The sequence below is a fragment of the Anomaloglossus baeobatrachus genome, chromosome 5 (assembly GCF_048569485.1).
Source record: "Anomaloglossus baeobatrachus isolate aAnoBae1 chromosome 5, aAnoBae1.hap1, whole genome shotgun sequence".
NCBI lineage: Eukaryota > Metazoa > Chordata > Amphibia > Anura > Aromobatidae > Anomaloglossus > Anomaloglossus baeobatrachus.
Window position 1 is genome coordinate 470,847,164 of NC_134357.1, and position 27,153 is coordinate 470,874,316.

General features: G+C 50.4%; 1 protein-coding gene across 1 annotated transcript in view; it reads left to right on the forward strand.

Moving 5' to 3' along the window:
• ARFGEF2 (ARF guanine nucleotide exchange factor 2) overlaps positions 1–27,153 on the forward strand; it is a 179,760-nt gene that overhangs the window by 81,315 nt on the left and 71,292 nt on the right. Inside the window, exons 16-30 of the mRNA XM_075350644.1 lie at positions 7,167–7,372; positions 7,504–7,588; positions 7,664–7,835; positions 9,041–9,192; positions 9,266–9,394; positions 9,496–9,654; positions 9,762–9,906; positions 9,979–10,078; positions 10,344–10,384; positions 10,479–10,648; positions 11,882–12,033; positions 12,683–12,855; positions 12,930–13,090; positions 21,300–21,430; positions 22,618–22,747. Of these exons, the coding sequence (XP_075206759.1) occupies positions 7,167–7,372; positions 7,504–7,588; positions 7,664–7,835; positions 9,041–9,192; positions 9,266–9,394; positions 9,496–9,654; positions 9,762–9,906; positions 9,979–10,078; positions 10,344–10,384; positions 10,479–10,648; positions 11,882–12,033; positions 12,683–12,855; positions 12,930–13,090; positions 21,300–21,430; positions 22,618–22,747 (2,106 nt within the window). The remainder of the gene's footprint in view (positions 1–7,166; positions 7,373–7,503; positions 7,589–7,663; positions 7,836–9,040; positions 9,193–9,265; positions 9,395–9,495; positions 9,655–9,761; positions 9,907–9,978; positions 10,079–10,343; positions 10,385–10,478; positions 10,649–11,881; positions 12,034–12,682; positions 12,856–12,929; positions 13,091–21,299; positions 21,431–22,617; positions 22,748–27,153) is intronic.

A 27,153-nucleotide genomic window follows, 5' to 3' on the forward strand; every position in this document is an offset into this window, starting at 1 on the left:
CCTTATGGGAGACCCAGACCATGGGTGTATAGCTTCTGCCTCCGGAGGACACACAAAGTACTACACTAAAAAGTGTAGCTCCTCCCTCCGAGCATATACACCCCCTGGATGACCAAATCTAGCCAGTTCAATGCTTTGTGTTCAGGAGGTCACACATGCATTTTCATCTGATTTTTGATTTTAAAGAGTTGGAAGAAAAGCGGGTCCAAGCTGGATCCCCGGCATGTCCCTTCTCACGCCACTGTGTCGGCGGTGCTGTTAAGGTTGATTTCAAGGCTGGAGCCTTTACATGCCGCGCTCCTTCACCATCCCTCGGGCTCTGGCTTGAAGTGGGAGCCAGCACGGTTCTCACTGCTTTGCAGGAGACCGGTCTCCATCCGCAGCCCTCTCAGGACCCTGCCGGACGGAGCACTCATCCCTCAGGGACCTGACCCTGCGTCTCTCAAGCTAAGTATTGAGACGTTATTGTCAGGGGGTCCCTTGCATTTTTTATTGTTGGGGAGAGTGTGTTAGTTATTTTGATGACATTTCCGGCCGGTTCTCTGGGTTTCCCCTGAGAACCGCGCCGAGGGTGCCTGCTCGCCGGCCGCACTGTAAAATTTAGTCCCCGGCTTCAGCTGCGGCCTACTTTCGGTTTCACTGCCCCTGCATGTCAGTCAGGCAGAGGGACAGTGCGGCACCGGCCGTTCAGCTCAGGGGAGGACACTCCTCTCTGAGGAGATGTTTCCCTCCCCTGTATATCCCCTTGGCCCTCCGGTTCCTGCTCTTGGACTAGGCCCCGCCCCCCCTCCTCACTCCGGCGCCATTTTATCAGCGTTCTCACACTGATCGGCGCTGGCTGCTGCATCTCTGCAACCTGTCTGGGGGTCTGAGTTGTGGGATCCGGAGGGCACACAAATCGGTCTGGTAAGCCACAACCTCTGGTTGTGGACTTTATTATACACTCTCTGGGGGTCATTCTGAAGGAGTGTGTTCTTACTGCAGAGCCCCCACCTCAGCAGCATGTCTCACACTAGGAGCAAGGCTGTACTCAATATGCACTGCATGTAAGCTCGTACTGCCTGAACCGAGCACATATCCTCATTGTGATGCCTGCTCTAACATGGTGGTGCCTCAGCCTGGAGTCTCCCCAGTGGTCCCTCAGGCTGCTCCGGCCCCGGTGGCTGAACCCCCGGCTTGGGTAGAATTGTTTACTAAGTCTATCTCCCAGTCCTTTGCTGACTCCATGGGAGAGCTGTCCCGGACTCTGCTGAGCATGCATCAGCCCCCTTCACAGGGTGCCTCTGCTGCTTCGGCTCGCTCTCCAGAGCTCACAGAGGATTCTTCATCTGCTCCCAGACCCCGTCCTCCTAAAAGGAGACTCAGGGATCCCTTGTCGCAGGACGAGGAGGATGTCTTTACTGGGGGCTCGGACGCTACCTCTATGTGCCCCATTGATCTGACTGAGGGGGATGCAGATGTTAGTGATTTGATTGCGTCCATTAATACTGTTCTGGACCTCAATCCGCCAGTATCAGAGGAACAACCCTCTCTGGCAGAAAAGCACCAGTTTACTTTGCCTAAGAGACCAAGGAGTGTGTTCTTTAACCACTCCCGTTTTCAGACCACTGTGTCCAAGCCCAGAGCCTGTCCTGACAAACGCTTTCCTAAGCGTGGTTCTGATGACCGTTTTCCTTTTCCACCAGAGGTGGTCAAGGAGTGGGCTCTCTCACCAAAGGTGGACCCTCCGGTGTCTAGACTCTCAGCCCGGACAGTTGTATCTGTGGCTGATGGCACCTCACTCAAGGATCCCACTGACCGCCAGGTTGACCTCCTGGCCAAGTCTGTCTATAGGCGACAGGGGCCTCGTTCTCCCCATCTTTTGCAGCAGTGTGGGCTCTCAAAGCCATCTCTGCTTCTCTGGAGGAGATGCATACCCTCACTAGGGACTCTATGCCTGAATTGGTTGCTTTAACTTCCCAGGCTTCAGCCTTTTCAGCCTACGCCATGTCTGCCATGCTGGAGGCCTCTCACCGCACTGCGGTGGCCTCCGCCAATTCCCTCGCTATCCGCAGGATCTTGTGGCTTCATGAGTGGAAGGTGGATGCTTCCTCAAAGAAGTACTGGCGGGAAGAGTACTTCCTTGCCACAGACTAAAGCCAGGAAACCTGTCCAGGGCAGGAACCAGTCGAGGTTTCGTTCCTTTCGTTCCTCTAACTGGTCATCCTCTAAGCCCTCGGCCTCGTCCACTAACTCGGCCAAGGACCAGAAGCCCACCTGGCGCAAGAAGCCGCATCCACAAGGGTCCGCAGGAGCTGCTGCCACCAAGGCAGCCTCCTCTTGACTATCTGGCCGAGCCAGCAACGTCCTTGGTCGGTGGCAGGCTCTCCCACTTTGGCGACGTGTGGTTTCAACACGTCTCCGACCAGTGGGTGCGGGATATCATCTCCCACGGCTACAGGATAGAGTTCTCTTCCAGCCCGCCAAACAGATTTTTTTCTGTCAACTCCCCCCTGCTCCAAGGCCGCCGCCTTCTCTCAGGCCGTGGCATCCTTGCAGGCCAACGGAGTAATTGTGCCGGTTCCCGCCAGGGAACGGTTCAGAGGTTTCTATTCAAATCTCTTCCTAGTCCCCAAAAAGGATGGTTCCTTCCGGCCCATCCTGGATCTCAAGCTTCTCAACAAGCATGTTCAGGTGCGGCATTTTCGCATGGAGTCTCTGCGATCAGTCATTGCCTCAATGACCCAAGGAGATTTCCTGGCATCCATCGACATCAGAGATGCCTATCTGCATGTGCCAATTGCAGTTGCAGTTTCACACCAGCGTTGGCTACGTTTTGCAATCGGAGAGGGAAATTTCCAATTCGTGGCTCTCCCCTTCGGGTTAGCTACGGCCCCTCGAGTATTCACCAAGGTCATGGCAGCAGTGATTGCGGTCCTGCACCTCCAGGGGTTGGCAGTAATTCCTTACCTGGACGACCTTCTTGTCAAGGCTTCATCCAGCGCAGACTGTCAGCGGAGTGTCTCGCTCACTCTCGCCACTCTTGTTCAATTCGGGTGGCTTGTCAATATGCCCAAGTCCACTCTGACCCCGACCCAAAAACTCACGTACCTAGGGATGCAATTCGAAACTCTGCCGGCACTTGTCAAGCTGCCCTTAGTCAAACAGCAGTCCCTCCATCTGGCGGTGCGCTCTCTGTTGAGGCCCCGCCGTCACTCCATCAGGCACCTTATGCAGGTGCTGGGTCAGATGGTGGCGTCAATGGAAGCGGTTCCCTTTGCCCAGTTCCATCTGCGTCCTCTGCAGCTGGACATTCTCCGCTGTTGGGACAAGCGGATTTCTTCCTTGCACAGGTTGGTGGCTCTGTCGCCACAAGCCAGGAGCTCTCTTCAGTGGTGGCTTCGGCCTCTCTCTCTGTCTCCGGGACGCTCCTTTCTGACCCCGTCCTGGGTTATCCTCACCACGGATGCCAGTCTTTCCGGCTGGGGAGCAGTATTTCTCCACCACCGAGCACAGGGCATTTGGACTCCGTCCGAATCAGTCCTCTCGATCAATGTGCTGGAAATCAGAGCTGTGCTCCTAGCTCTCGTAGCCTTTCACCACCTGTTGGCGGGCAAGCACATTCGAGTCCAGTCAGACAACGCGACAGCAGTTGCCTACATCAATCACCAGGGCGGGACTCGCAGCCGCCTGGCAATGTTGGAGGTTCAACGCATCCTGCAGTGGACGGAGGACTCCAAGTCCACCATATCCGCAGTCCATATCCCAGGCGTGGAAAACTGGGAGGCAGATTATCTCAGCCGTCAAACCGTGGACAGCGGCGAGTGGGCTCTGCATCAGGCAGTGTTCCGGTCGATCTGCCGCAAGTGGGGCACTCCGGAAGTGGATCTAATGGCATCCCGGCACAACAACAAGGTCCCGGTTTACGTGGCTCGCTCCCACGATCCTTAGGCCTTTGCAGCGGACGTGCTGGTTCAGGATTGGTCCCAGTTTCGTCTGGCTTACGTGTTTCCCCCTCTAGCTCTCTTGCCCAGAGTCCTGCGCAAGATCAGAATGGAGGGCCCTCGGGTCATACTCATCGCCCCAGACTGGCCCAGGCGAGCTTGGTACCCAGACCTGCTCCGTCTGTCCGTAGAGGTGCCGTGGCGTCTCCCGGACCGCCCAGACCTTCTCTCTCAAGGTCCGTTTTTCCGCCAGAATTCTGCAGCTCTCAGATTGACGGCGTGGCTCTTGAGTCCTGGATCCTGACGGCTTCCGGCATTCCTCCCGAAGTCATCTCCACTATGACTCAGGCTCGGAAGTCTTCTTCGGTAAAAATTTACCACAGGACTTGGAGAATTTTCCTGTCCTGGTGTCGTTCTTCCGGCCATGCTCCTTGGCCTTTTTCCTTGCCAACCATCCTGTCCTTTCTACAGTCCGGTCTGCAGCTAGGGCTATTCCTCAATTCTCTTAAGGGACAGGTCTCGGCTCTGTCAGTGTTCTTTCAGCGGCGTATCGCCCGACTGGCTCAGGTGCGCACCTTCATGCAGGGCGCATTTCACATCGTTCCACCTTACTGGCGGCCTTTGGATCCCTGGGACCTTAATCTGGTCCTCACGGCCTTACAGAAACCCCCCTTTGAGCCTCTTAGGGAAGTTTCTTTGTTTCGACTTTCACAGAAAGTCGTCTTTCTGGTGGCCATAACTTCTCTCAGGAGAGTCTCTGATTTGGCCGCGCTCTCTTCGGAGTCACCTTTTTTGGTTTTTCACCAAGACAAGGTAGTTCTCCGTCCGACTCCGGACTTTCTTCCTAAGGTGGTGTCTCCTTTCCACCTTAACCAGGACATTTCATTGCCTTCCCTTTGTCCGGCCCCTGTTCATCGCTTTGAGAAAGCGTTGCATACTTTAGATCTGGTGCGGGCGCTCCGGATCTATGTGTCACGCACCGCCGCTCTTAGGCGGTGCATCTCTCTTTTTGTGCTGACCATAGGTCAGCGCAAGGGTCTCTCGGCTTCTAAACCGACCCTAGCTCGTTGGACTAGGTCGGCCATATCCGATGCCTACCAGAGTACTCAGGTGCCTCCCCCGCCGGGGATCAAGGCACACTCGACCAGAGCTGTCGGTGCCTCTTGGGCTTTCAGGCACCAGGCTACGGCTCAGCAGGTCTGTCAGGCTGCCACTTGGTCTAGTCTGCACACCTTTTCAAAGCACTACCAAGTGCATGCTCATGCTTCGGCAGATGCGGGCTTGGGCAGACGCATCCTTCAGGCGGCTGTCGCCCATTTGTGAAGTTAGGTTTTGCCTACTTCTCAGTTTTCTGTTTATTTCCCACCCATGGACTGCTTTGAGACGTCCCATGGTCTGGGTCTCCCATAAGGAACGATGAAGAAAAAGAGAATTTTGTTTACTTACCGTAAATTCTTTTTCTTATAGTTCCGACATGGGAGACCCAGCACCCTCCCTGTTGCCTGTTGGCAGTTTTCTTGTTCCGTGTGTTTTCACCGGCTGTTGTTGTAGTCAGAGGTTCCGGTTGTTCCGGGTTTTGCTCTGTCTCTACTTGTGGGTGGATGTCCTCCTTCAGCTTTTGCACTAAACTGGCTAGATTTGGTCATTCAGGGGGTGTATATGCTCGGAGGGAGGAGCTACACTTTTTAGTGTAGTACTTTGTGTGTCCTCCGGAGGCAGAAGCTATACACCCATGGTCTGGGTCTCCCATGTCGGAACTATAAGAAAAAGAATTTACCGTAAGTAAACAAAATTCTCTTTTTTTTTCAATTGAGTGTCATTAAAAATTGTTTGCATCGGTTGCCTTTTACGGACTCTATTTCTCTGCAGTTTGCTGGCTGAAGAGTGAGTTAACTTCAAATCCATAAGCGAGTTCTCATCTGTATTATCCTGAACGCCTCTCAGTTGATTTATGATGAGATCACAGTTCAGCTCCACATTGATGTGGTCTGTGGGCATAAATCAGCACAGATGAGTTTATGAAGCGAAAAATCAAATCGTTACAATATTACTGTCAGGACGAGCTTATTGAATGATCGCAGTAAATCTGCAGGAAAGACCTTGTAAAACTCAAACGGTGGAACATTTTTAATGAATCGCAATTGCAACATTTTTTAGCCCAAGTTGTAGCCCTGTAGGATTGTTGCCTTTTTAAGGGGCTTGTCCACCACTTTGAGAAATTCTTCTCAATTGCTAAATTTCCCATTGTAAAATAAAAACAGCCTACACTTGCTGTCGGTGCCGTTCCAGCGATGTTGGCACTGGGTCTCCCAAGGATGATTGGTTGGAGGGCCCACATGGCATAACAATGTCACATGAGCCCCTGGAGACCCGACGCTAATGTTGCTGGAACGTCACCAGAGGTAAGTAGAGGTGATGGTTGTTTTGGTTTTTTTTTTACTTTGGGGAATATAGCAATTGAAAAGGGGTTAGCAGAGTAGGGGATGATCCCTTAAAGGCAATGTAAGCTGAGGACAGCATGCTGGGAGGGTTAAAAACAGAAATTCTCTTATCTGTGTCAGAGCTATTGTATACTCAAGGGTTTATTGCTCTGTGATTAACATTGGGGTGACACTTCTGTATGTGCAGAGTAGACAGACACGCCCCATGCTGTGATTGACACCTTAGTCAATGCACAATCTCTATTGAGAGCCCATTGTGGGTGAGGAGAACTCCTAGCTCTGCTACACTCAATTTCTAGATAAAGTCAGAACAGCTGCACAGAGTGATCTAAGTTAAACATGGTTAGTTTCAGAATATCTTTGCCTACATTATGCTGCTCTCAGTTGAAGTAGCAAAAACCTGCTGACAGATTCCCTTTAAAGATGCTGGCTGATTGTGAATCTGACTCCACCATATGTTTTCTAGGATAGTGTTCCTCAAGTCCAGTCCACAAGGCCCCCCAGCAGATCATGTGTATAGGACTTCCTTAGGATTTCTCAGATTCTAATTCCATTATTTTGTGCAATACTAAGAAAAACCTGAAAACAAGATCTATTTGTGGGCCTTTAGGACTGAAGTTGAGGAACATCTGAGACGCACATCAATGATGTGAACAAAACGACCTGAGTCTCTATCGTTAAATCTCTTGTACAGAGGGATGAAAGCATTACAAATCTATAAAGCAGCCGCATCGATGATGAACAGATTTCTGACTGATCAGCGAACTTTCTAAATTTAGCGTTCACCTTTCTTCTGACTTAGACAATGATCGGGGAATTTCTTGGAGAAAACAACCGCTTTAATAGAGAAGTGATGTACGCTTATGTGGACCAGCTGGATTTCTGCGACAAGGACTTTGTGTCTGCTCTACGACTGTTCCTTGAAGGCTTCCGTCTGCCGGGAGAAGCCCAGAAAATTGACCGACTTATGGAGAAGTTTGCAGCAAGATACTTAGAATGTAATCAGGGGTAAGTGAGTTGTCTCGTCATCCCCAGCAGAGGCTGTGGTAATCAGATACTAGATTATAATGTGGCTGGGGTGGAAGACCAGTTGTGTGGTACATAACGACTGAGCCCTGTATTGTGTTCTCCCCTTGCAGACAGACGTTGTTTGCTAGTGCGGATACAGCCTATGTCCTGGCCTATTCCATCATCATGTTAACAACCGATCTGCACAGTCCACAGGTAAGTTTCCTTTACTAGAATCCCTGGAGTCTATTTTGTGCTTTGATCTCTGAGCTGACAATCCTTTGTTTACAGGTGAAAAATAAAATGACAAAAGAACAATATATTAAAATGAACCGAGGGATAAACGACAGCAAGGACCTTCCAGAGGAATACCTCTCTGCTATTTTTGATGAGATTGAAGATAAGAAGATTGCGATGAAGGAGACTAAGGAACATACCATAGCAAACAAATCTAGTAAACCAAGTTAGTAACTATTACATAGTCTACGTGTGCTGGATCACTTCCATTGAGCTCTTTCTGTTGTCACGGGGCGGGTATGTGACAACCTGTCAGACATGGTATAAAGGCTGGTTGTCAGCTGTAATAGATGGAATAGCCGTTGCTGTAGAAGACTGTGTGTAGATTTCATTATATGGCCTCGGTTCTACTTGCGTTTTGCACAGACAAGTGCAATCCGATAAAACATAATATTGCACTCGCACCAGTACAAAACTATAGGGCAGTATTCTTCTGCGATTGATTTTTCATGCCATGTCGGCAATCGCAGAATGGTGCGTTTGGCAGCAAGTCTCGGCTCACACCTCCCCATACAAGTCTATGGGGGCATGTGAAACATCGCACTGCACTCGCATGTCATCCGACTGCAGTGCAATGTATGCAGACAGGCAGCGGAGGAGATGGAGAAAAATGCTTCCCCCTCTTCTCCGCAGCTTACAGTCGCATGACTCTCTGCTGACACTCGAACCAGAGGGTCATTGGCATATTGCTTCCGATGCTCTCGCATCGGAAGCTATACACAAGTGGAACCGAGGTCTATAAGTGATGTCAGTAATGGCCTGTGGATCTCATGTCTGGTAATTATATTACTGTTATATTTAGATTCATGCGGTCCAAACCACGGTTACCATAAATCAGATTCTGGCTGCATTGTTTTGGAAGTTCCGGGCTATAGGGAGAGACTTGACTAATCCAATAACATCGCCGGCCAGCTCCTCCCTGCCCTGCTTCATTTGACTGACAAGTCTGTCTCTATTTCATGTGTATACATAGACAGAGACCTGTGAATTGGAGGAAGGGGGAAGGGAGCAGTGGGCGATGTCCTTGGGCTAGGTAGATCTTTTCCTATATTCCATGTGTGGCTTCTCAAACTATGTTTTAAGATATACTAGGCTGCGATCCCGCACCCAAGACCTGATTCATGCTGCACGTGGTGTAGGCAGCATGAACCTAGCGACAGATTCCCTTTTAATGATGTCTGTTACCGGATAGAGCTGTGGCAACCTCTCAGACATGATGTACAGGTCAGTTGTCAGCAGTAAAAGATGTATATTGTAATTAGATTAGTATGATAACCTCTCAAGCATGACATAGAGGCTGGTTGTCAGCAGAAATTTATGGAGTAGCTCTGAAAACTTCCCAATATAAGGATCTCTTGTTTTGCTGCTCAGGTGTAGCAAGTGAGAAGGAGCGTCGATTGTTATACAATATGGAAATGGAACAAATGGCGAAAACAGCGAAGGCTCTTATGGAAGCTGTGAGCCATGCCAAAGCGCCATTCACAAGTGCCACCCACCTGGAGCATGTCAGGCCCATGTTCAAGGTGAGTGAAGCAGGCTTGAATCTAGTCAGTTGGGCAGGTAGAATTTCTGTCTCATGTCTGGAGTTTCTTGCAGCTCGTGTGGACGCCGCTCCTCGCTGCCTACAGTATTGGCCTCCAGGACTGTGATGATAATGAAGTAACCAATCTGTGTTTGGAGGGTATCCGCTGTGCAATCAGGATCTCCTGTATCTTTGGCATGCAGGTGAGTGGTCCTCAATATGGTCCTCCTTGCTATAGTTAGTAAAATAGTCTGGTTTATTCAGCCCATCCTGCATCTGACTTGGTTTGCTTTTCTCCGGGAAGCTGGAAAGAGATGCATATGTCCAGGCCTTGGCTCGCTTTTCTCTGCTGACGGCCAGCTCGAGCATCACAGAAATGAAGCAGAAGAATATTGACACCATCAAGACTCTCATCACCGTGGCTCATACTGATGGCAACTACCTGGGTAACTCCTGGCACGAGGTTAGTTCTGCTCCTCTGATGGGGAAAAGTCCTGCGTGATAATGACACTTGTCCAGCTCATTTGATTGGGGATAGTTGTGTTCAGAGACCTGTGCCTGATGTTTTAGGTTCTGAAGTGCATCAGTCAGTTAGAACTGGCTCAACTGATCGGTACAGGAGTTAAAACACGTTACATATCGGCGGGTGGTCGGGAGCGAGAAGGTATTAAGAGCTACACCACCGGTGGGGAGGAGTTCATGGGCCTTGGATTTGGTGAGTATGTTTTCCTGGGGCTGAGGGAGTGGGTCCTGCTGCTTTATTATTCTCATACCTGCTCTTCTGTAGGTACATTGGTAGGTGGTGGTGTTGACAAGAAGCAAATGGCGAGCATCCAGGAATCTGTTGGAGAGACCAGCTCGCAGAGTGTTGTTGTCGCTGTGGACCGGTGAGGAAACATAAGACCTTCTTTAGTTGCCCTCATCCTTGGTTCAGTATTTCATCCACAGAGTGTTGTTACCCTTCATTAGACTAATCTTCAGTAGCAGCTGTCAGGTCTTCATGTTTTACCCAGTTTCATTATTTACTCCCAGGACCCATAATCTAAGATCTATAGGAGGGCTCAGTTTCCTGCTATGTATTCTGCATGTCTAGTTATTGTACACTGTGTTCTGGGATTGTAGTGGAGTAATAAAACCCATTTGTATCTGCAGGATCTTCACTGGCTCCACGCGTCTGGATGGATATGCAATAGGTAGGTATGAGCTGCCCACAGGGAAGGGTTTCTCTGATCAGGGTAAGTGTCGGCATGCAGTCACAGTATTATCGTCTTCTGCTTGGTCTTCCAGTTGATTTTGTTCGCTGGTTGTGCGCTGTGTCTATGGATGAACTGGCCTCTGTCCACCAGCCTCGCATGTTCAGCTTACAGAAGATCGTGGAGATCTCATACTACAACATGAACCGCATACGTCTGCAGTGGTCGAGGATATGGCAAGTGATCGGTGACCATTTCAACAAGGTGATTTGTTTCTTGAGCCGCTCATAAAAAAAAAACGCTCATAAAAAAAACACGTTTTTTGGGGGAGGTGTTTTGGATGCTGAAATATAGTAAGGTGCACTTGTTTGTATCAAACTCCTTGAGGTGACTTCCCAAAAAAACTAAGGAGTAGGAATACTAAACATATCCCTCCATCCCTTCAAGGCATTTTATCCTTACAGATAGCAGAAATTGATGATACATTGGTGTTGTAGACCTTAGGCTTTAAAGGGAACCTGTCACCAGACTTGACGATTATAAGCTGCGGCCACCACTACTGAGCTCTTTTATATACAGCATCCCAGAATACTGTATATAAGAGCCCAGGCCGCACTGTATAACATAAAAAACACTTTTATAATACTCACCTGGGGGGGGAGTCGGTTTGGTCCGATGGGTGTCGCAGCTCTCCGGTTCGGCGCTTCTTCTCTCTGCTGCGATCTCCGTTCTCCTTGTATCCAACTCAGGCCGGCATTGTGGTCCTGCGCAGAAGCACTTTAATCCACCCTGCTGAGGGCGGGTCAAAGTACTGTAACGTTCAGGCGCGAGGTAAGGTTAAAGACCACCCGCGCATGCGCATTACAATACTTTGATATGCCCTGAGTAGGGCAGGTCAAAATGCGCCTGCGCAGGACCTCAATGCCGGCCAGTGTGAATGACGTAGGACGCGTCATGGACACAGGCCTCAGAAGAAGGAGGATGGTGATCGCTGCAGAGATGAGGCGCCAGACCGGAGAGCAGCGACACCCTTCGGACCAGACCACCCCCTAGGTGAGTATTCTAAAGGTTTTTGTTATGTTATAGAGCGCGGCCTGGGTTCTTGTATACAGTATTCTTGAATGCTCTATATAAGAGCTCACTGGTGGTGGCCGCAGCTTAGAGTCGCCAAATCTGGTGACAAGTTCCCTTTAAATTACAGGCCTTTCAGTCGTGATTATCCATTGTCCTAGTCATTTGTGGGTTGTCCTAAAAGTTGCATTCTCATGTAACCTGCCCAGATGATATGTGATGGATACACCCAGGACACTTCACGCACATCTGCTTATGTTCTGCTATAATAATGTATGCTCCGAGCCTGGAGCCTTAGATCGCTCCGTCCCGTGATAGTGACACTAGTGGCCACATTTTTTGTCAGTGACACTAATATGTTAGGCACCACGTGTTCCCAGTGGATGGATTTGTTAAAGTCTTAGCTTGTAATTGTCATTCTGACAGGTTGGCTGCAACCCTAACGAAGATGTTGCCATTTTTGCCGTGGATTCCCTTAGACAGTTATCTATGAAGTTTCTAGAAAAAGACGAGTTGGCTAATTTCCGCTTCCAGAAGGATTTCTTGCGTCCTTTTGAGCACATTATGAAAAAGAACAGGTAATGTCTTGAGAAGTTGTTGGGTCTGGTGTGTGTAGTCTGTATTGTAAAGGTGGCTTTACATGCTACGAGATCGCTAAAGCGATCTCGTTGGGGTCACGGAATTTGTGACGCACATCCGGCCGCGTTAGCGATATCGTTGCGTGTGACACCTATTGGCGATTTTGAATAATCACAAAAGCGTTCAAAATCGGTGATATGCCCCCCTATTCCCAATTATCGTTGCTTCTGCAGGTACGATGTTGTTCCTCCTTCCTGCGGCAGCACACATCGTTATGTGTGACGCCGCAGGAACGAGGAACCTTTCCTTACCTGCGTCCACCGGCAATGAGGAAGGAAGGAGGTGGGCAGGATGTTCGTCCCACTCATCTCCGCCCCTCCACTTTCATTGGGCGGCCGCTTGGTGACGTTGCTGTGACGCTGAACGAACCGCCCACTTAGAAAGGAGGCGGTTCGGCAGTCACCGCAACGTCGCAGAGCAGGTATGTGCGTGTGACGCTGCCGTAGCGATAATGTTCGCTACGGCAGCGATCACCACATATCGGCCTTACGATGGGGCGGGTGCTATCAAGCGATGTCGCAGTGAGCGTGTAAAGCCCGCTTAAGTCTAATATTTGCACCATCTTTTTTTTTTCTTTTTTTTCTTTAGGTCTCCCACGATTCGGGACATGGTAATCCGCTGCCTGGCACAGATGGTGAACATGCAGGCCGGGAACATCCGCTCAGGGTGGAAAAACATATTTGCAGTATTTTATCAAGCCGCGTCTGAAACAAACGGAAGCCTAGTGGAGTTGACTTTCCAAACTGTGAACCACATAGTCAGTAAGTGGAGTGCTCTTCCTGTATCTGCACAGATCTTTCAGACATCTTGGTAACATGTCTATCTCTTTTCTCAGCCAATGTTTTCCAGCACCATTTTCCGTCAGCCATTGACTCTTTTCAGGATGCTGTGAAGTGTCTATCAGAGTTTGCTTGCAACTCTGCTTTCCCAGACACCAGCATGGAGGCCATTAGACTAATTCGTTATTGTGCGAAGTATGTCTCCGAGAAGCCTCAGGTGAGTGATGATTGGTTATTTCTAGGTTTTGCCTCTAGCTTGAATTTTTCCACCTTGATCTTTTTGCATGGTCCAAAGTCCTAAACATGACCTTCCATCTGTACAGGGGACCTCCATTATTAAAGGGAATTTGTCAGCAGGTTTTTGCTATGGAATTTGGGAGTACCAGGATGTAGGGGCAGAGAGCCTGATTCCAGGAATGTATCACATACTGGGCTGCCTGCTACAGTTTTGATTCACAGTTTTTCTCTTCTGTGGGTGTAGCAGAGTTCAGTTTACTAGGCTGTGTATAACCCCTCCCACACCCCTGATTGGCAGCTTCTTGTGTATACTGTACGTTGTCAGCAAGCTACCAATCAGTGTTGTGGGCTGGGTTACACAGATTAGCCTGACTGCTTGGCATGTCACACCTAGTCCTCTAATGATGATCTCCTGCTGATAAAACTCTGACTCTATTGAAATTACGAAGGGCTGCTGGTAGATCTTTGGCTTTACCCTGAAAGAAACGAGATAGGATGATGAAACGTTACATTTATTCCACATACTCTCTGTGACGACATGGACTCTCATGGGTTAAAGTTTCTTAACATTCAGCCAGACAGGATGATAGGATGTTTATAGACAGGGGATAAGTCCCTCATTGTTTTTACAAGACTCTTGTTGACTCATGTAATTGTGTTGGCCACTGAAAGCCAGACGTATTGTTTCTCCAGACTCTTCCAGTAATCAGTGTATTGTAGTTGTGTATTGCTAATGTAATTACCTTAGTAGCCATTGTCTAGTCGGTGACTTCCAGACTACATGTATACCCTCAGTCTTTCTGTAGACATCATTTGGATGAACATTGTCCATGCAGCTTGAGATTCATCCAATGGGAGAGGCGTTCTTGTCCAACCAATCGATGAGGATGCAGTGTATCCAAGTGGAAGGCTGTGGCTATAAAAGGGATTTCTTTAAGCCACCAGGGGGTTGTTGATGGATGCTGATGGATCCAGTCTAAGCTCTTAGGAGCTGATTAGAGGATCAGGATATCTTATGGCTTCAATCTAGGGACTCCGGTTCCAGTTGGAGACCATATCCACAGCCTAGGGATTTCGACTCCGGCTGCCAGGATTGTAACATCATACCAGGACTACCTAAGGAGGACACTCAGGTTGGGACAGTTCAGTCACCTGTTACAGACTTTGCAGACCTCAGACAGCTTCCTAAATCTGGCATTATTCCTTTCTCGGTGGGTGCCCGCCAAAAGCGGGGTGCTGCTGGATTGGAGTAAATAGCCCTGGAACCTCTGAGGCATGGACATTCTAAATCCCTGGTGAGCCAGCGGAAGGGTGAGACTCTGTTGCCTGTTACATTTGTGTTTTGCTGGTTATGTGTTATGTGCCGTTAATTGTTTGGGGATCCAATAAAGTCTAATTATTGTGGTTCCCTCACCCTGTGTTGTCTGAGCAGTGTTACGCCCACGGTTAAGGAGGCCGGCGTTCAGTTGGGATGAGCCCTGAGCCACGCTGTCTTTCTAAAGGCAGCGGGTTTTAGTGGACGAGAGCACCCACTGAGCCCCGTGTCTCCACACTCTCCACTGATGTCAACACACCTCTTACATCGGTATTCCAAGTTCTGTAAGCCTAGCATAAAGAAGTATATTGGTTTTACCTAAAACCAAGCATCCATAGCAGCTAAGGCATCAGAAATAGTGTGAAATTTGGTACCCTTGAGGTGTTTATTCAGGTTTGGAAACAGATGAGAGTTGGAGGGAGCTATATCTAGTGTATATGGCGGGTGGTCAACCAGCTGGAAGCCCAGCTCTGGCAGTTTTGCCGTGGTCGCTTGTGTAGTGTGAGCGGAGGCGTTGTCTTGCAGGAACAAGATTCCTTTGGACAGCTTGCCACGCCTTATGACCTTCAGAGCTGCCTTCAATTGGTCCAAAAGTTCAATGTAATACCTTGAATTGATGGAGGAACCCTTTTGAAGGTTGTCCATTAGCAGCACGCCCTCCTTATCCCAGAACACAGACGCCATCACCTTATTGGCTGATTTTTGCATCCTGAACATCTTTGGATGAGTAGAACCACTGCACGTCCTCTCTTTTGACTGCTCCATGTTTTCAGGGTCATACAAATAAATCCAGGTCTGATCCATAGTCAGGGCTGTATTTTGCCTTCATGCTGCCCTAGGCACTTTAAGTGGTCGCGCCCCTTAGTGACAACGTAAAACTGAGTTTTCGCACACGACATTTGTTTAAGGCAGATCTACTCTGTAGCACACTTTAAAAAGTATCAATAAGAAACGAAGGGCACTACCCCCCCCCCCCCAATGGGAATCACCACAGGCACATCAAAACAGCATGAGTATAAAATATTCCCACCACACCGTCCCCACTTATATACTGTGACACCACTAAAACACCACACTGTCCTCCCTTATAAACTACTGTATATCCACCACACCTTCCTCGATTATGAAATACTAGAAGGTGGCCCGATTCTACGCATCGGGTATTCTAGAATTTACGTATTGTGTAGTTCATGTATGATTTTTGTTATATATATGTGCGGTATGTGCGTATATTTGTGTGTGCAGCGTTGTCTGTGTGTGGGTGTCTGTGTAGGGCAGTTGTTTGTGGTTTCCAGTGTGTGTGTGTGGTGTGTTGTGCAGTGCGCGCGCGCGCGTGTGTGTGTGTTGGGGAGAGGTGTACACTCTCCATCGTGCTCCATCCCTTATGCTGCGCACCCCCCATCGTGCTACATCTCCCATCCTGCGCACTCCCAAACGTGCTCCATCCGCCATGCTGCGCACTCCCAAACGTGCTCCATCCGCCATGCTGCGCACTCCCCATCGTGCTCCATTCCCCATGCTGCGCACTCTCCATCGTGCTCCATCCGCCACGCTGCGCACTCCCCATCGTGCTCCATCTCCCATGCTGCGTACTCCTAAACGTGCTCCATCCGCCATGCTGCGCACTCCCAAATGTGCTCCATCCACCATGCTGCGCACTCCCAAACGTGCTCCATCCGCCATACTCCACACTCCCTATCGTGCTCCATGCCCCATGCAGCGCACTCCCCATCGTGCTCTATCCCCTATGCTGCGCACCCCCCATCGTGCTCCATCATCCATGCTGCGCACTCCCAAACGTGCTCCATCCGCCATGCCGCGCACTCCCAAACGTGCTCCATCCGCCATGCTGCGCACTCCTAAACGTGCTCCATCCGCCATGCTGGGCACTCCTCATCGTGCTCCATCCCCCATGCAGTGCACTCCCTATCGTGCTCCATCCCCTATGCTGCGCACCCCCCATCGTGCTCCATCTCCCATGCTGCGCACTCTCAAACGTGCTCCATCCGCCATGCTGCGCACTCCCAAACGTGGTCCATCCGCCATGCTGCGCACTCCCAAACATGCTCCATCCGCCATACTCCGCACTCGCCATCGTGCTGCATCCGCCATGCTGCGCACTCCCAAACGTGCTCCATCCGCCATGCTGCGCACTCCCAAACGTGCTCCATCCGCCATGCTGCGCACTCCCAAACGTGCTCCATCCGCCATGCTGCGCACTCCCAAACGTGCTCCATCCGCCATGCTGCGCACTCCCAAACGTACTCCATCCGCCATGCTGCGCACTCCCAAACGTGCTCCATCCGCCATGCTGCGCACTCCCAAACGTGCTCCATCCGCCATGCTGCGCCAGCATCAGCCTCTCTACCCGCATCATCAGCCTCTCTGCCCGCAGCATCAGCCTCTCTCCTCCCAGCATCAGCGTCTCTGTCCCTAGCATCAGGCTCTCTCCTTCCAGCCTCCCTCAGCATCAGCCTCCCTTTCCCAGCCTTCCCAAGGATCAGCCTCTCTCCTCCCAGCTTCCTTCCTCCCAGCCTCCCCTTCCCAGCCTCCCTCAGCATCAGCCTTCCTGTCCCAGTCTTCCCCAGCATCAGCCTCTCCAAGCATCAGCCTCCACCAGCATCAGCCTCTGTTCTTCCAGCCTCCTCCAGCATCAGCTTCCCTAAGCATCAGCCTCCCTCGTCCCAGCCTCCCTCAGCATCAGCCTCTCTCCTTCCAGCCTCCCTCAGCATCAGCCTCCTCTCCCCAGCCTTCCCTAGGATCAGCCTCTCTCCTCCCAGCCTCCTTCTTCCCAGCTTTCCCATCCCAGCCTCCTTCAGCATCAGCATTTCCCTCTTCCCCATGATCAGCCTCTCTGCTCCCAGCCTCCTCCAGCACGCCCTGCTCCTCTGCCGACACTCACACACCCGATCGCATGCACTCACACACACACCCGATCGCATCCACTCACACACACACCCGATCGCATCCACTCACACACACACCCGATCGCATCCACTCACACACACACCCGATCGCATCCACTCACACACACCCGATCGCATCCACTCACACACACCCGATCGCATCCACTCACACACACACCCGATCGCATCCACTCACACACACCCGATCGCATCCACTCACACACACAGACACTGACGATATCGCACTTACGCGCTCATACTCACAACATCCGGGGATATCACATGCTTCTGGCCATGTGATCCTCCGTCAGGTCCTGGAAGATCACAACAGCACATTTTCGCCGCCGAGAAGCAAGCGATATCCCAGGATGTCGTGAGTATGTGGATGCGATGTGAGGTGTGTGTGAGGTGTGTATGAGAGTGAGTGTGAGTGTGATCTGATGTGTGTGTATGTTTGTGTGTGTGCGTGTGGACCTTCCGGCGCAGCAGGACCTTGATGGGCTTGTAACCATGCGAGCATGGTTACCAACGTATCCACACCACTCCCACCACTGCCGTGGGAGCGGGGGCCGGGGGAGGGGGAGGGAGTACAGTACTCACCTCCGTGACAGCGCTTGTAACCATGCGAGTATCCACACCACCCCTTTGGGAGCGGGGGCCGGGGGGGGGGGGGGGGGGGTTGGGGGGGGATAGGGAGTACCGTACTCACCTCCGTGACAGCCGTGTCAGTTAGAGAAATGCGCGGGGGGAGGGAGGGGGTGGGGCCAGAGCTAACGTGCATTGCGTGAGGGGGGCGGGGCGTGGCGTGGCTGAATTGCCAATGCCTGCAGGGTGCCGGGGCGAGAGGCCAATCTGTGGGGGGGGCGGAGCCTGGGCGAGCGGCTGGCCAATCCGTGTGGGGGCGCAGCCTGGGCGAGCGGCCAATCCGTGTGGGGGGCGGGGCCATGGCGAGCCCAGCGGCCAATCAGCTTTGTGTCACCGTAAGGACACAATTTTGGAGCATGACAGACAGACAGACAGACAGACAGACAGACAGACAGACAGACAGAATAAGGCAATTATATATATAGATGATCTGTACATTGTGAGGAGGGAGCAGCATGATGTGAGGACAATACAGCCTACAAAGAAGCTCCATAATCACCAACCATAGGATCCTACTCAGATTAAATACCAAACAATGTTTTCTTTATAGAAATCTATGGAAATTTATTCAGATACAATTTTATAAAAAGTTTTGCAGGGACATAAGAAAGTGCAACACAAAGTACAGAGATGTGTTTAAAAACATATACAGAGCTGATCAGGGAGGTGTGTCAGTTCATATCTTGTTTTACCTATACTCAATGTATTTCTGTGTACTGTTGATTGTATTATAGCAATTGATATACTTATGCACTTTAGTCGTGCTGTCTTTGTGGGCCATGTCATGCATATTTTCCAGCTTGGTCTGAACTGACACACCTCCCTGATTCTTTGTAGGCTGTTCTGATATTAATGGTGAACCTCCATGTTGTATACTATATGATTATTATGGACCTAGTTATTCAATTTGCTTTTTTGATGTGAGGACAATGTCCCATGCATGCTGCCCCCTCCTCACAATGTCCCATGCATGCTGCCCCCTCCTCACAATGTCCCATGCATGCTGCCCCCTCCTCACAATGTCCCATGCATGCTGCCCCCTCCTCACAATGTCTCATGCTTGCTGCCCCCTCCTCACAATGTCCCATGCATATGCTGCTCCCTCCTCACAATGTCCCATGCATGCTGCTCCCTCCTCACAGTGTCCCATGCATGCTTCCCCTCTCCATGAGCTCCTAATTTTCTTTTCCATAATGAGACCTTCATGTTGCCCCACTCATGCTAAGACCACCACACTAACGCTTATGCTGAGACCCCCCCACACACACACTACCCCACTCTTGATATTGACTCCCCTACATTGCTCCACTCCATACTGATCCCACACATGCTGCCCCTTCTCCATAATGAGCTCCCAATGCTGCCCCCTCTTATTCTGAGTCCTTACACTCCCCCCACCCAATCGATTTTGTCATTGCACTATCCCTCATCCCTTGTCCTCTGTCTCTAGCATTAGCCCCTCTCTCCCACTCCCCCAGCATCAGCCTCTCTCCACCAGCATCAGCCTTTGCCTCCCCCCCAGCCTCAGCCTGCCCCAGTCTCCGCCTCAGCCTTCCTCCAGCCTCCCCCCAGTCTCCGCCTCAGCCTCCCTCCAGCCTCCCCCCAGTCTCCACCTCAGCCTCCCTCCAGTCTCAGCCTTCCTCCAGCCTCCCCCCAGTCTCAGCCTCAGTTTCCCTCCAGCCTCCCCCCAGTCTCAGCCTCTGGCTCCCCCCAGTCTTAGCCTCTGCCTCCCTCCAGCCTCCCCCCAGTCTCAGCCTCTGCCTCCCTCCAGCCTCCCCCCCAGTCTCAGCCTCTGCCTCCCTCCAGCCTCCCCCCCAGTCTCAGCCTCTGCCTCCCTCCAGCCTCCCCCCCAGTCTCAGCCTCTGCCTCCCTCCAGCCTCCCCCCAGTCTCAGCCTCTGCCTCCCTCAAGCCTCCCCCCAGTCTCAGCCTCTGCCTCCCTCCAGCCTCCCCCCAGTCTCTGCCTCCCTCCAGCCTCCCCCCAGTCTCAGCCTCTGCCTCCCTCCAGCCTCCCCCCAGTCTCAGCCTCTGCCTCCTCCCAGTCTCAGCCTCTGCCTCACTCCAGCCTCCCCCCAGTCTCAGCCTCTGCCTCCCTCCAGTATCAGCCTTTGCCCCCCCCCCGCATGCGCAGATCTCCGCTCTGCATTAGACACACCCCCACGCTCCTTATGAATCCACTTACCTGCTCCAGTGCCCGCCGCCATCTTCCTGGCTCACGTGAGTATCCTCTTCTGACACCGGCTTCCACCACGGCGTCCTCCGCGGCGTCCTGCTGTAAGCTCTGCATGTGACGTCCACACAGCAGTGGACGCAGCACAGAGGAAGGAGCTGATTTGGCGCGCGCCTGTGACCCCGGAAATGCAGGCGCCGGCAGCTCCGGGGTCAATCAGCTCCCTGTGCTCGGCGGCCACAAAAAAAATGTAAAAAAAAAAATATTTTTTTTTTGCTGCCAGAAGATGCCGCCCCCCACAACCTGCCGCCCCAGGCACCGGACCACAGGTGCCTAATGGTAAATACGGCCCTGTCCATAGTGACCAGTCCATCAAGGAAGTTCTTATTAGTCCGGAAACGCTGATAAATGGACCGGGAAGTTGTCACTCGCATGCTTCTCTGATCTGTTGTCAAACATTTGGGGACCTACTTTGCAGATCGCTTTTTCATGTCCAAATGTTCATGGATAATGACACCAACACGTTCACTGGAAATCCCCATGATATCTGCTATTGCTTTAGCTGAAATTTGTGGATTCTCCAGTATGAGGTTGTGCACAGCATCGACGATCTCCGGAACAACAACCACTCTCTGTCATCCAGGACGTTCCTCATCATTGGAGCTGAAGTGGCCTGTTTTAAATTTGGCAACCCAGTTCTTAACTGTGGAATATGAAGGGCATTCCCCAATGTCTGCGACATATCACCATGATTATCCTTTGCGGACTTTCCTTGCAGAAACAAGGATTTTATCACTCCTCTGCTCTCAGTTGCTGTGAATATCGCATTAGACTCCACCATTTTATTTTCGCGCGTGCGTAGAACACTGTTGCCATAAGCAACAAGCACAAAATTTTGAAAACATAAATTAGACACAAGTCTTTCATGTGATGTAACATTCGTTACCATAGAAACAAAAAAAAAGATAAAAAAGCCAAAGACTTATCAGCAACCCCTCTTACAGCACACAACCTAATAAGTGACACACCACTGGAACCAGGCTCTCTGTCTCTACATCATGCAGCTCTCAGATTAAAAACCTGCTGACAGATTCTCTAACTGTCTGGTCTATTGTCTGGATTAGTGAATGATGATTGGGACTTAATCTTTTGCAGGCACTTAGAGAGTACACCAGTGATGACATGAATGTGGCCCCTGGGGACAGGGTCTGGGTCCGTGGCTGGTTTCCCATCCTTTTTGAGCTTTCCTGCATCATCAACAGGTGTAAACTGGATGTACGGACAAGGTAATGTATGACAGCTTTTTTTACCCTGAGAAGCTGTATAATGAATGTCCTCCGTGAATGGTAATATTTTGCTCCCTTTAACTCATGATATGTAAAGGAGAAGAGGCAGCTGAGATAGTCAATAATTAATAGAATAAATGGTGCTGCAAATTCAGAAAAAAGTCCCCTAGGGCCACCATTTTTGTTCTCCTAAAAAAAAACAATTTTGGTTAAAGTTCAGCTGTAAGAAAGCAAATTTATAGGCGACCATGAAGACATTGTCCCTCGTTGTGTGTCTTGGCCTTTAGACTACAATCACAAAGTGAATAATGCTGTAAATTTAGGCTATGTGCGCACGTTGCGTACAGTCACTGCAGAAATTTCTGCAGCGATCTGAAGAGCACACGTGCGCTTCTAATCGCTGCAGAAAATGTCCGTAGTGAAAAGAAAAAAAAGCAGATTCCATGCGCTCTGCCTGCAGCTCCTGCCATAGACAGAGCAGGGGCTGCCGGCAAAGCGCACGGAAGAAGTGACATGTCACTTCTTAGAACGCGCGCTTCGGGCAGCAGTCGAAGCGCTGCGCTCTAAGACACCACGTGCGCACGGCCCCTGCACAATCTCCATAGATTATGCAGGGGACGCAGGACGCATGCAGTTACGCTGCGCTACAAAGCGCAGCGTAACTGCATGTAATTACGCAACGTGCAAACATAGCCTTACTGTCCAGGTTTGAGGGCAAAGTGGATGGGACATGAATAAATTTCATCCAGTCTCTAAAGAAATATTCTCTCGCGATTTGACCTGCAGTGCGGACTTTCCAGTCTGCAGCCTTATTTCAACTTATAGGCTGAGGATGCTCTGAGCTTGTTCTCCATTCAGTTCAGTTGTTGCTGCTGTTGTCCTGTGAATCCACAAGACGTAAAGAACATAAAACCATTTATATAGGGCGGCACAGTGGCTCAGTGGTTAGCACTGCAGTCTTGCAGCGCTGGGGTCCTGGGTTCAAATCCCACCAAGGACAACATCTGCAAGGAGTTTGTATGTTCTCCCCGTGTTTGCGTGGGTTTCCTCCAGGTACTCTGGTTCCCTCCCACACTCCAAAAAAACATACTGATAGGGGACAGTGTTGCCATTGTATGTAATGTAATGAATAAATATATTATATAATTCTGTGTTGGCATCATAACATTTTCTTAATTCCTTTGCAGAGGCCTCACTGTCATGTTTGAGATTATGAAGAGTTATGGGCACACCTTTGAGAATCACTGGTGGCACGATTTGTTCCGTATTGTGTTTCGGATATTTGACAATATGAAACTCCCAGAACAGCAAACGGAGGTGAGAGAGCAACTATGCAGATCTACCTGGTCCCCATGGTGGGTATAGGCTCTGCCACTGGGAGGCTCAACACTAGTTGGAAAAAATAGGTGTTGGCTCCGCATGATGGGATTTACCTTCTAATTACACTTTGGACAGCTCAGTTTAGTATAGTTATCATAGGAGGCAGACATGAACTGTATCAGGTGTTCTGCCATTTTTTTTTTCTTTTTTTCCTCATTGTACCCAGGTAGTGCATTTGTCTTCCACCTTTTCCTTCACCTCAGGAGGCACACTTCGTGCTTTCCACAGTAGTCTACTTCCTGTGAATGCCACATCTCCGCCAGTCACGCTTGCCTCGTTGCTGCTTCAGTGGCATACTCGTGACTCCACAATCATGAGAGGTCACAGAGGAAGTGACCACGCTAAGACTGAAGTCATAGGAAGGTTGTGTATAATTCATACCACTCACTACTCCACCCCACATGCGTTCCCTCTCTTGTAGTCTTTTTTTTTTTTCTTAGAGGGGGCATGTCCCTTTCTTTTTTTTTTCTCCTTTGCGCTCTTTCCTGCTTTAGGTCTTGTATTTTATTTTGCGCCCACCTTTGCAGTGTTGAGCACCATCTTTTGGTACCTTTTACACTGTTTTGTTTTTTTTCTGCCGTCGCCTTCCTTTTCTCCCTGCTCACGCAGTTGGTCCCCTTTCTTTTCTTCTGGCCAACTGCACCAATATCCATCACATGGAGACCCAACTAGTTGAGGCGGCAGCTTAATTTGCCCTGGGCTGTACCTCATCCCCTTGGGTGGACCGACTCCTCTTCTGACCCCCTCTTCCTTTCTCAATGATGTCAGAGAGTGAGATTTTAAATGTCAGTCAGTGCTTTTTGTGCTGTTTATTGTGGGAGGGCCCCTGTTTCCAAGGTTCTTTTCCTTCCACCATGGGCTTGAATCTCCTGGTGACTTCTCTGCATCAGAAACTTCCAGTCTATAGCTCTATCCACCCCTCTGCCGCCAAGATAATTTGTAAATAGAGTTAGTTGGTTTTCCAGTTCATGATCTTTCTTGAGTAACCGGTAGGTGAGAAGATATGCTTCCTATCAAACTGGTCACCTATTTTGTTTGCTCGCACCATGACAAACGCTTACCAGGGAGTCAGCCATGCTCCCTCTTTGGTAGTCTCTTAACTCTCTGCCTGCTCATGACTCCTCATATCCCTCTTAGTAACCAAAACCCCATGGATAGGTCATATCACCCAGGCCATAAGTAACTGGGCCATTCTCTCTCATTCTATGTTTGTCTTTGCAGCCCCAGCCAGCCCAGATTTTCGTCAGTGCTCTCTCCCAAACAGGTCTTCATCTGAAGTGTAGCTTGAGGATTTTCCCCCTCTCAACATATGCTCTCGAAAGAGATGTAGGATCTCCTTCTAGAAATACTCCTCTGTTTCCCTGGATCCCTCCCAGGACAGAGCTGATACCATTTCCTTCACTACACAGGTACAAATTCCCAGGGAAGACCTCAGAGTAAGACTGAATTTGAGCACAATTCTAAGTTGGCTTGGGTCTTCTACGCCCTTATTCGGACATTAAAAGACATCCTCCAGGTCAAAGACTCTTTTGTTTGCCCTTCCCAGGAAGCGGTTCTCTACTGTCTGCACAGCCCGTCAACAACAGATCTGCTCTCTTAATCGTGAAAACATAAACTGGAAATGCCTAAATCGACAGGTGCCTTCTTCAAGGAAGTTTGAAGCTAGTTTCCCAATCTGTGGAAGAATTGTTTTCCAAAGGGTCCATTTTCCCCTCCATGGATCCCATGGTAGTTAATCTCTTTAGTGAAACTACCGTATTTTTCGGACTATAAGACGCACCGGACTATAAGACGCACCCTGGTTTTAGAGGAGGAAAATAGGAAAATAAAACTTTAAGCAAAAAAATGTGGTCATGACACACTGTTATGGGGCGAGGATCTGCTGCTGACACTGTTATGGGGGTAATGTCCCCAAATTCTCTACTAAGGTACCCCATCCTGGTAATGATCCTCCTGCCTTGTATATGATCCTGCTATAAACCCCCATCCTGCTTATATACCAGCATCCTGCTCATATTCCCCCATCCTGTTCATATACCCCCATCCTGTTCATATACCCCCATCTTGTTCATATACCCCCATCTTGTTCATATACCCCCATCTTGTTCATATACCCCCATCCTGTTCATATAGCCCCCATCCATCCTGTTCATATAGCCCCCATCCTGTTCATATAGCCCCCATCCTGTTCATATACCCCCTATCCTGTTCATATACCCCCCATCCTGTTCATATACCCCCCATCCTGTTCATATACCCCCCATCCGGTTCATATACCCCCCATCCGGTTCATATACCCCCCATCCGGTTCATATACCCCCCATCCGGTTCATATACCCCCCATCCGGTTCATATACCCCCCATCCGGTTCATATACCCCCCCATCCGTCCTGTTCATATACTCCCATCCTGTTCATATACCCCCCATCCATCCTGTTCATATACCCCCCATCCATCCTGTTCATATACCCCCCATCCATCCTGTTCATATACCCCCATCCATCCTGCTCATATACCCCCCATCCATCCTGCTCATATACCCCCATCCTGTTCATATACCCCCATCCTGTTCATATACCCCCATCCTGTTCATATACCCCCATCCTGTTCATATACCCCCCATCCATCCTGTTCATATACTTCCATCCTGTTCATATACCCCCCATCCATCCTGTTCATATACTTCCATCCTGTTCATATACCCCCCATCCCTCCTGCTCATATACTCCCATCCTGCTATATGCCCCCATCGTGCTCATATACCATCCTGGTATATGGCCTGTATCCTATAGCACAGAGAAAAAAAAACAAACGTTTATACTCACCTTTTCCTCACTCCCTCCAGCACCGATCATCTTCCTCTCTGCGCCGCTGACCCGCGTGTGTGGAGCCGTTCCCCTGCAGCACGCGATGTCTTCCTGTCTGTGCCGATCAGCTGATCAGCACAGATCAGCTGACCGGCACAGACAGGAAGACATCGCGTGCTGCGGGGAAACGGCTCCACACACGGGGACGGGTGAGTGTACTGATTCACTGCACCCCGCGCTGATAATGATGTGCGGGGGGCAGTGAATACAGCCGCACATGATCACTCCAGGCTGTAATTGCCAGGGGTGATCATGTGGACCGGCTCTTTACTATGCGCGCGTCCCCGCTCGTCCTCCCGCCCACCTGTCAGCGCCGGCTTCTGCGCTGAGAAATGGGCGGGAGGATGGGCGTGCATATGTAATGAGCGGGCACACGTGGTCACGGCAGGCTGCTATAGTAGCCTGCTCGTGCCCCTGATGACCCGCTCCACCGCAGCACCCTCATTCCCCGCAGCCACAGTCAGACCATAAGACGCACCCCCAACTTTCCCCCAACATTTGGGGGGAAAAAAGTGCGTCTTATGGTCCGAAAAATACGGTACCTTGTTCTTTCTTTAACGTTCCTATGGGAGACCCAGACCAAGGGTGTATAGCTACTGCCTCCGGAGGACACACAAAGTACTACACTCAAAACGTGTAGCTCCTCCCTCCTAGCATATACATTCCCTGCTAGCCAGTCCTAGCCAGTTCAATGCTTTGTGTTTCAGGAGGTCACACACACACATGCATTCTCTGATTTTGATTTTTGATTTTTCCTTTTGGATCAAAGATTTGGAAGAAAAGCGGGTCCAGCTGGACTCCCGGCATGTCCCTTCTCACCCCACTGTGTCGGCGGTGCTGTTAAGGTTGATTTTCCAAGGCTGGAGCCTTCTCATGCCGTGCTCCTTCACCATCCCTTGGGCTCTGGCTTGAAGTGGGAGCCAACACGACCTGGCAACCTGCGTCTCACAAGCTAAGTATATGAGACGTTATTACCACAGAAAGTGGTCTTTCCAGGGGTCCTTTATACATTTATTTATTGGGGGAGTGTGTTTTATGTTTGGTGTTAACGTTTCCGGCCTGCACGCCGGCCGCATGTTTTACTCTAGGCCCCGGCTTCGCCTGAGGCCTAGTTTCGGTTTCCACTGCCTCTGCATGTCAGTCAGGCAGAGGGACAGTGTGGCTCCGCCCAGCGGCTGTGCAGCACAGGGAAGGGACACTCCTCACTGAGGAAGGATTCCCTCCCCTGGCTACCTCATTTGCCGCTCTCAGAGTAGGCCCCGCCCCCTCTCCTCGCTCCGGTCTCCATTTTCTCAGCGTTCTCTGTGCCTGCATAGGCACAGAGATTCCACATTGTGACAAGTGGGGGCCTGGGCTGAGGGACTAGAGGGCACAGACATGTCTGTTTAAACGATCTGGCAGCCACAACCTCCGGTTTGTGCAGCTGCTTATTTTATCTGTTTATATATACTGGGGGCCATTCTAGGACAGAGCCCC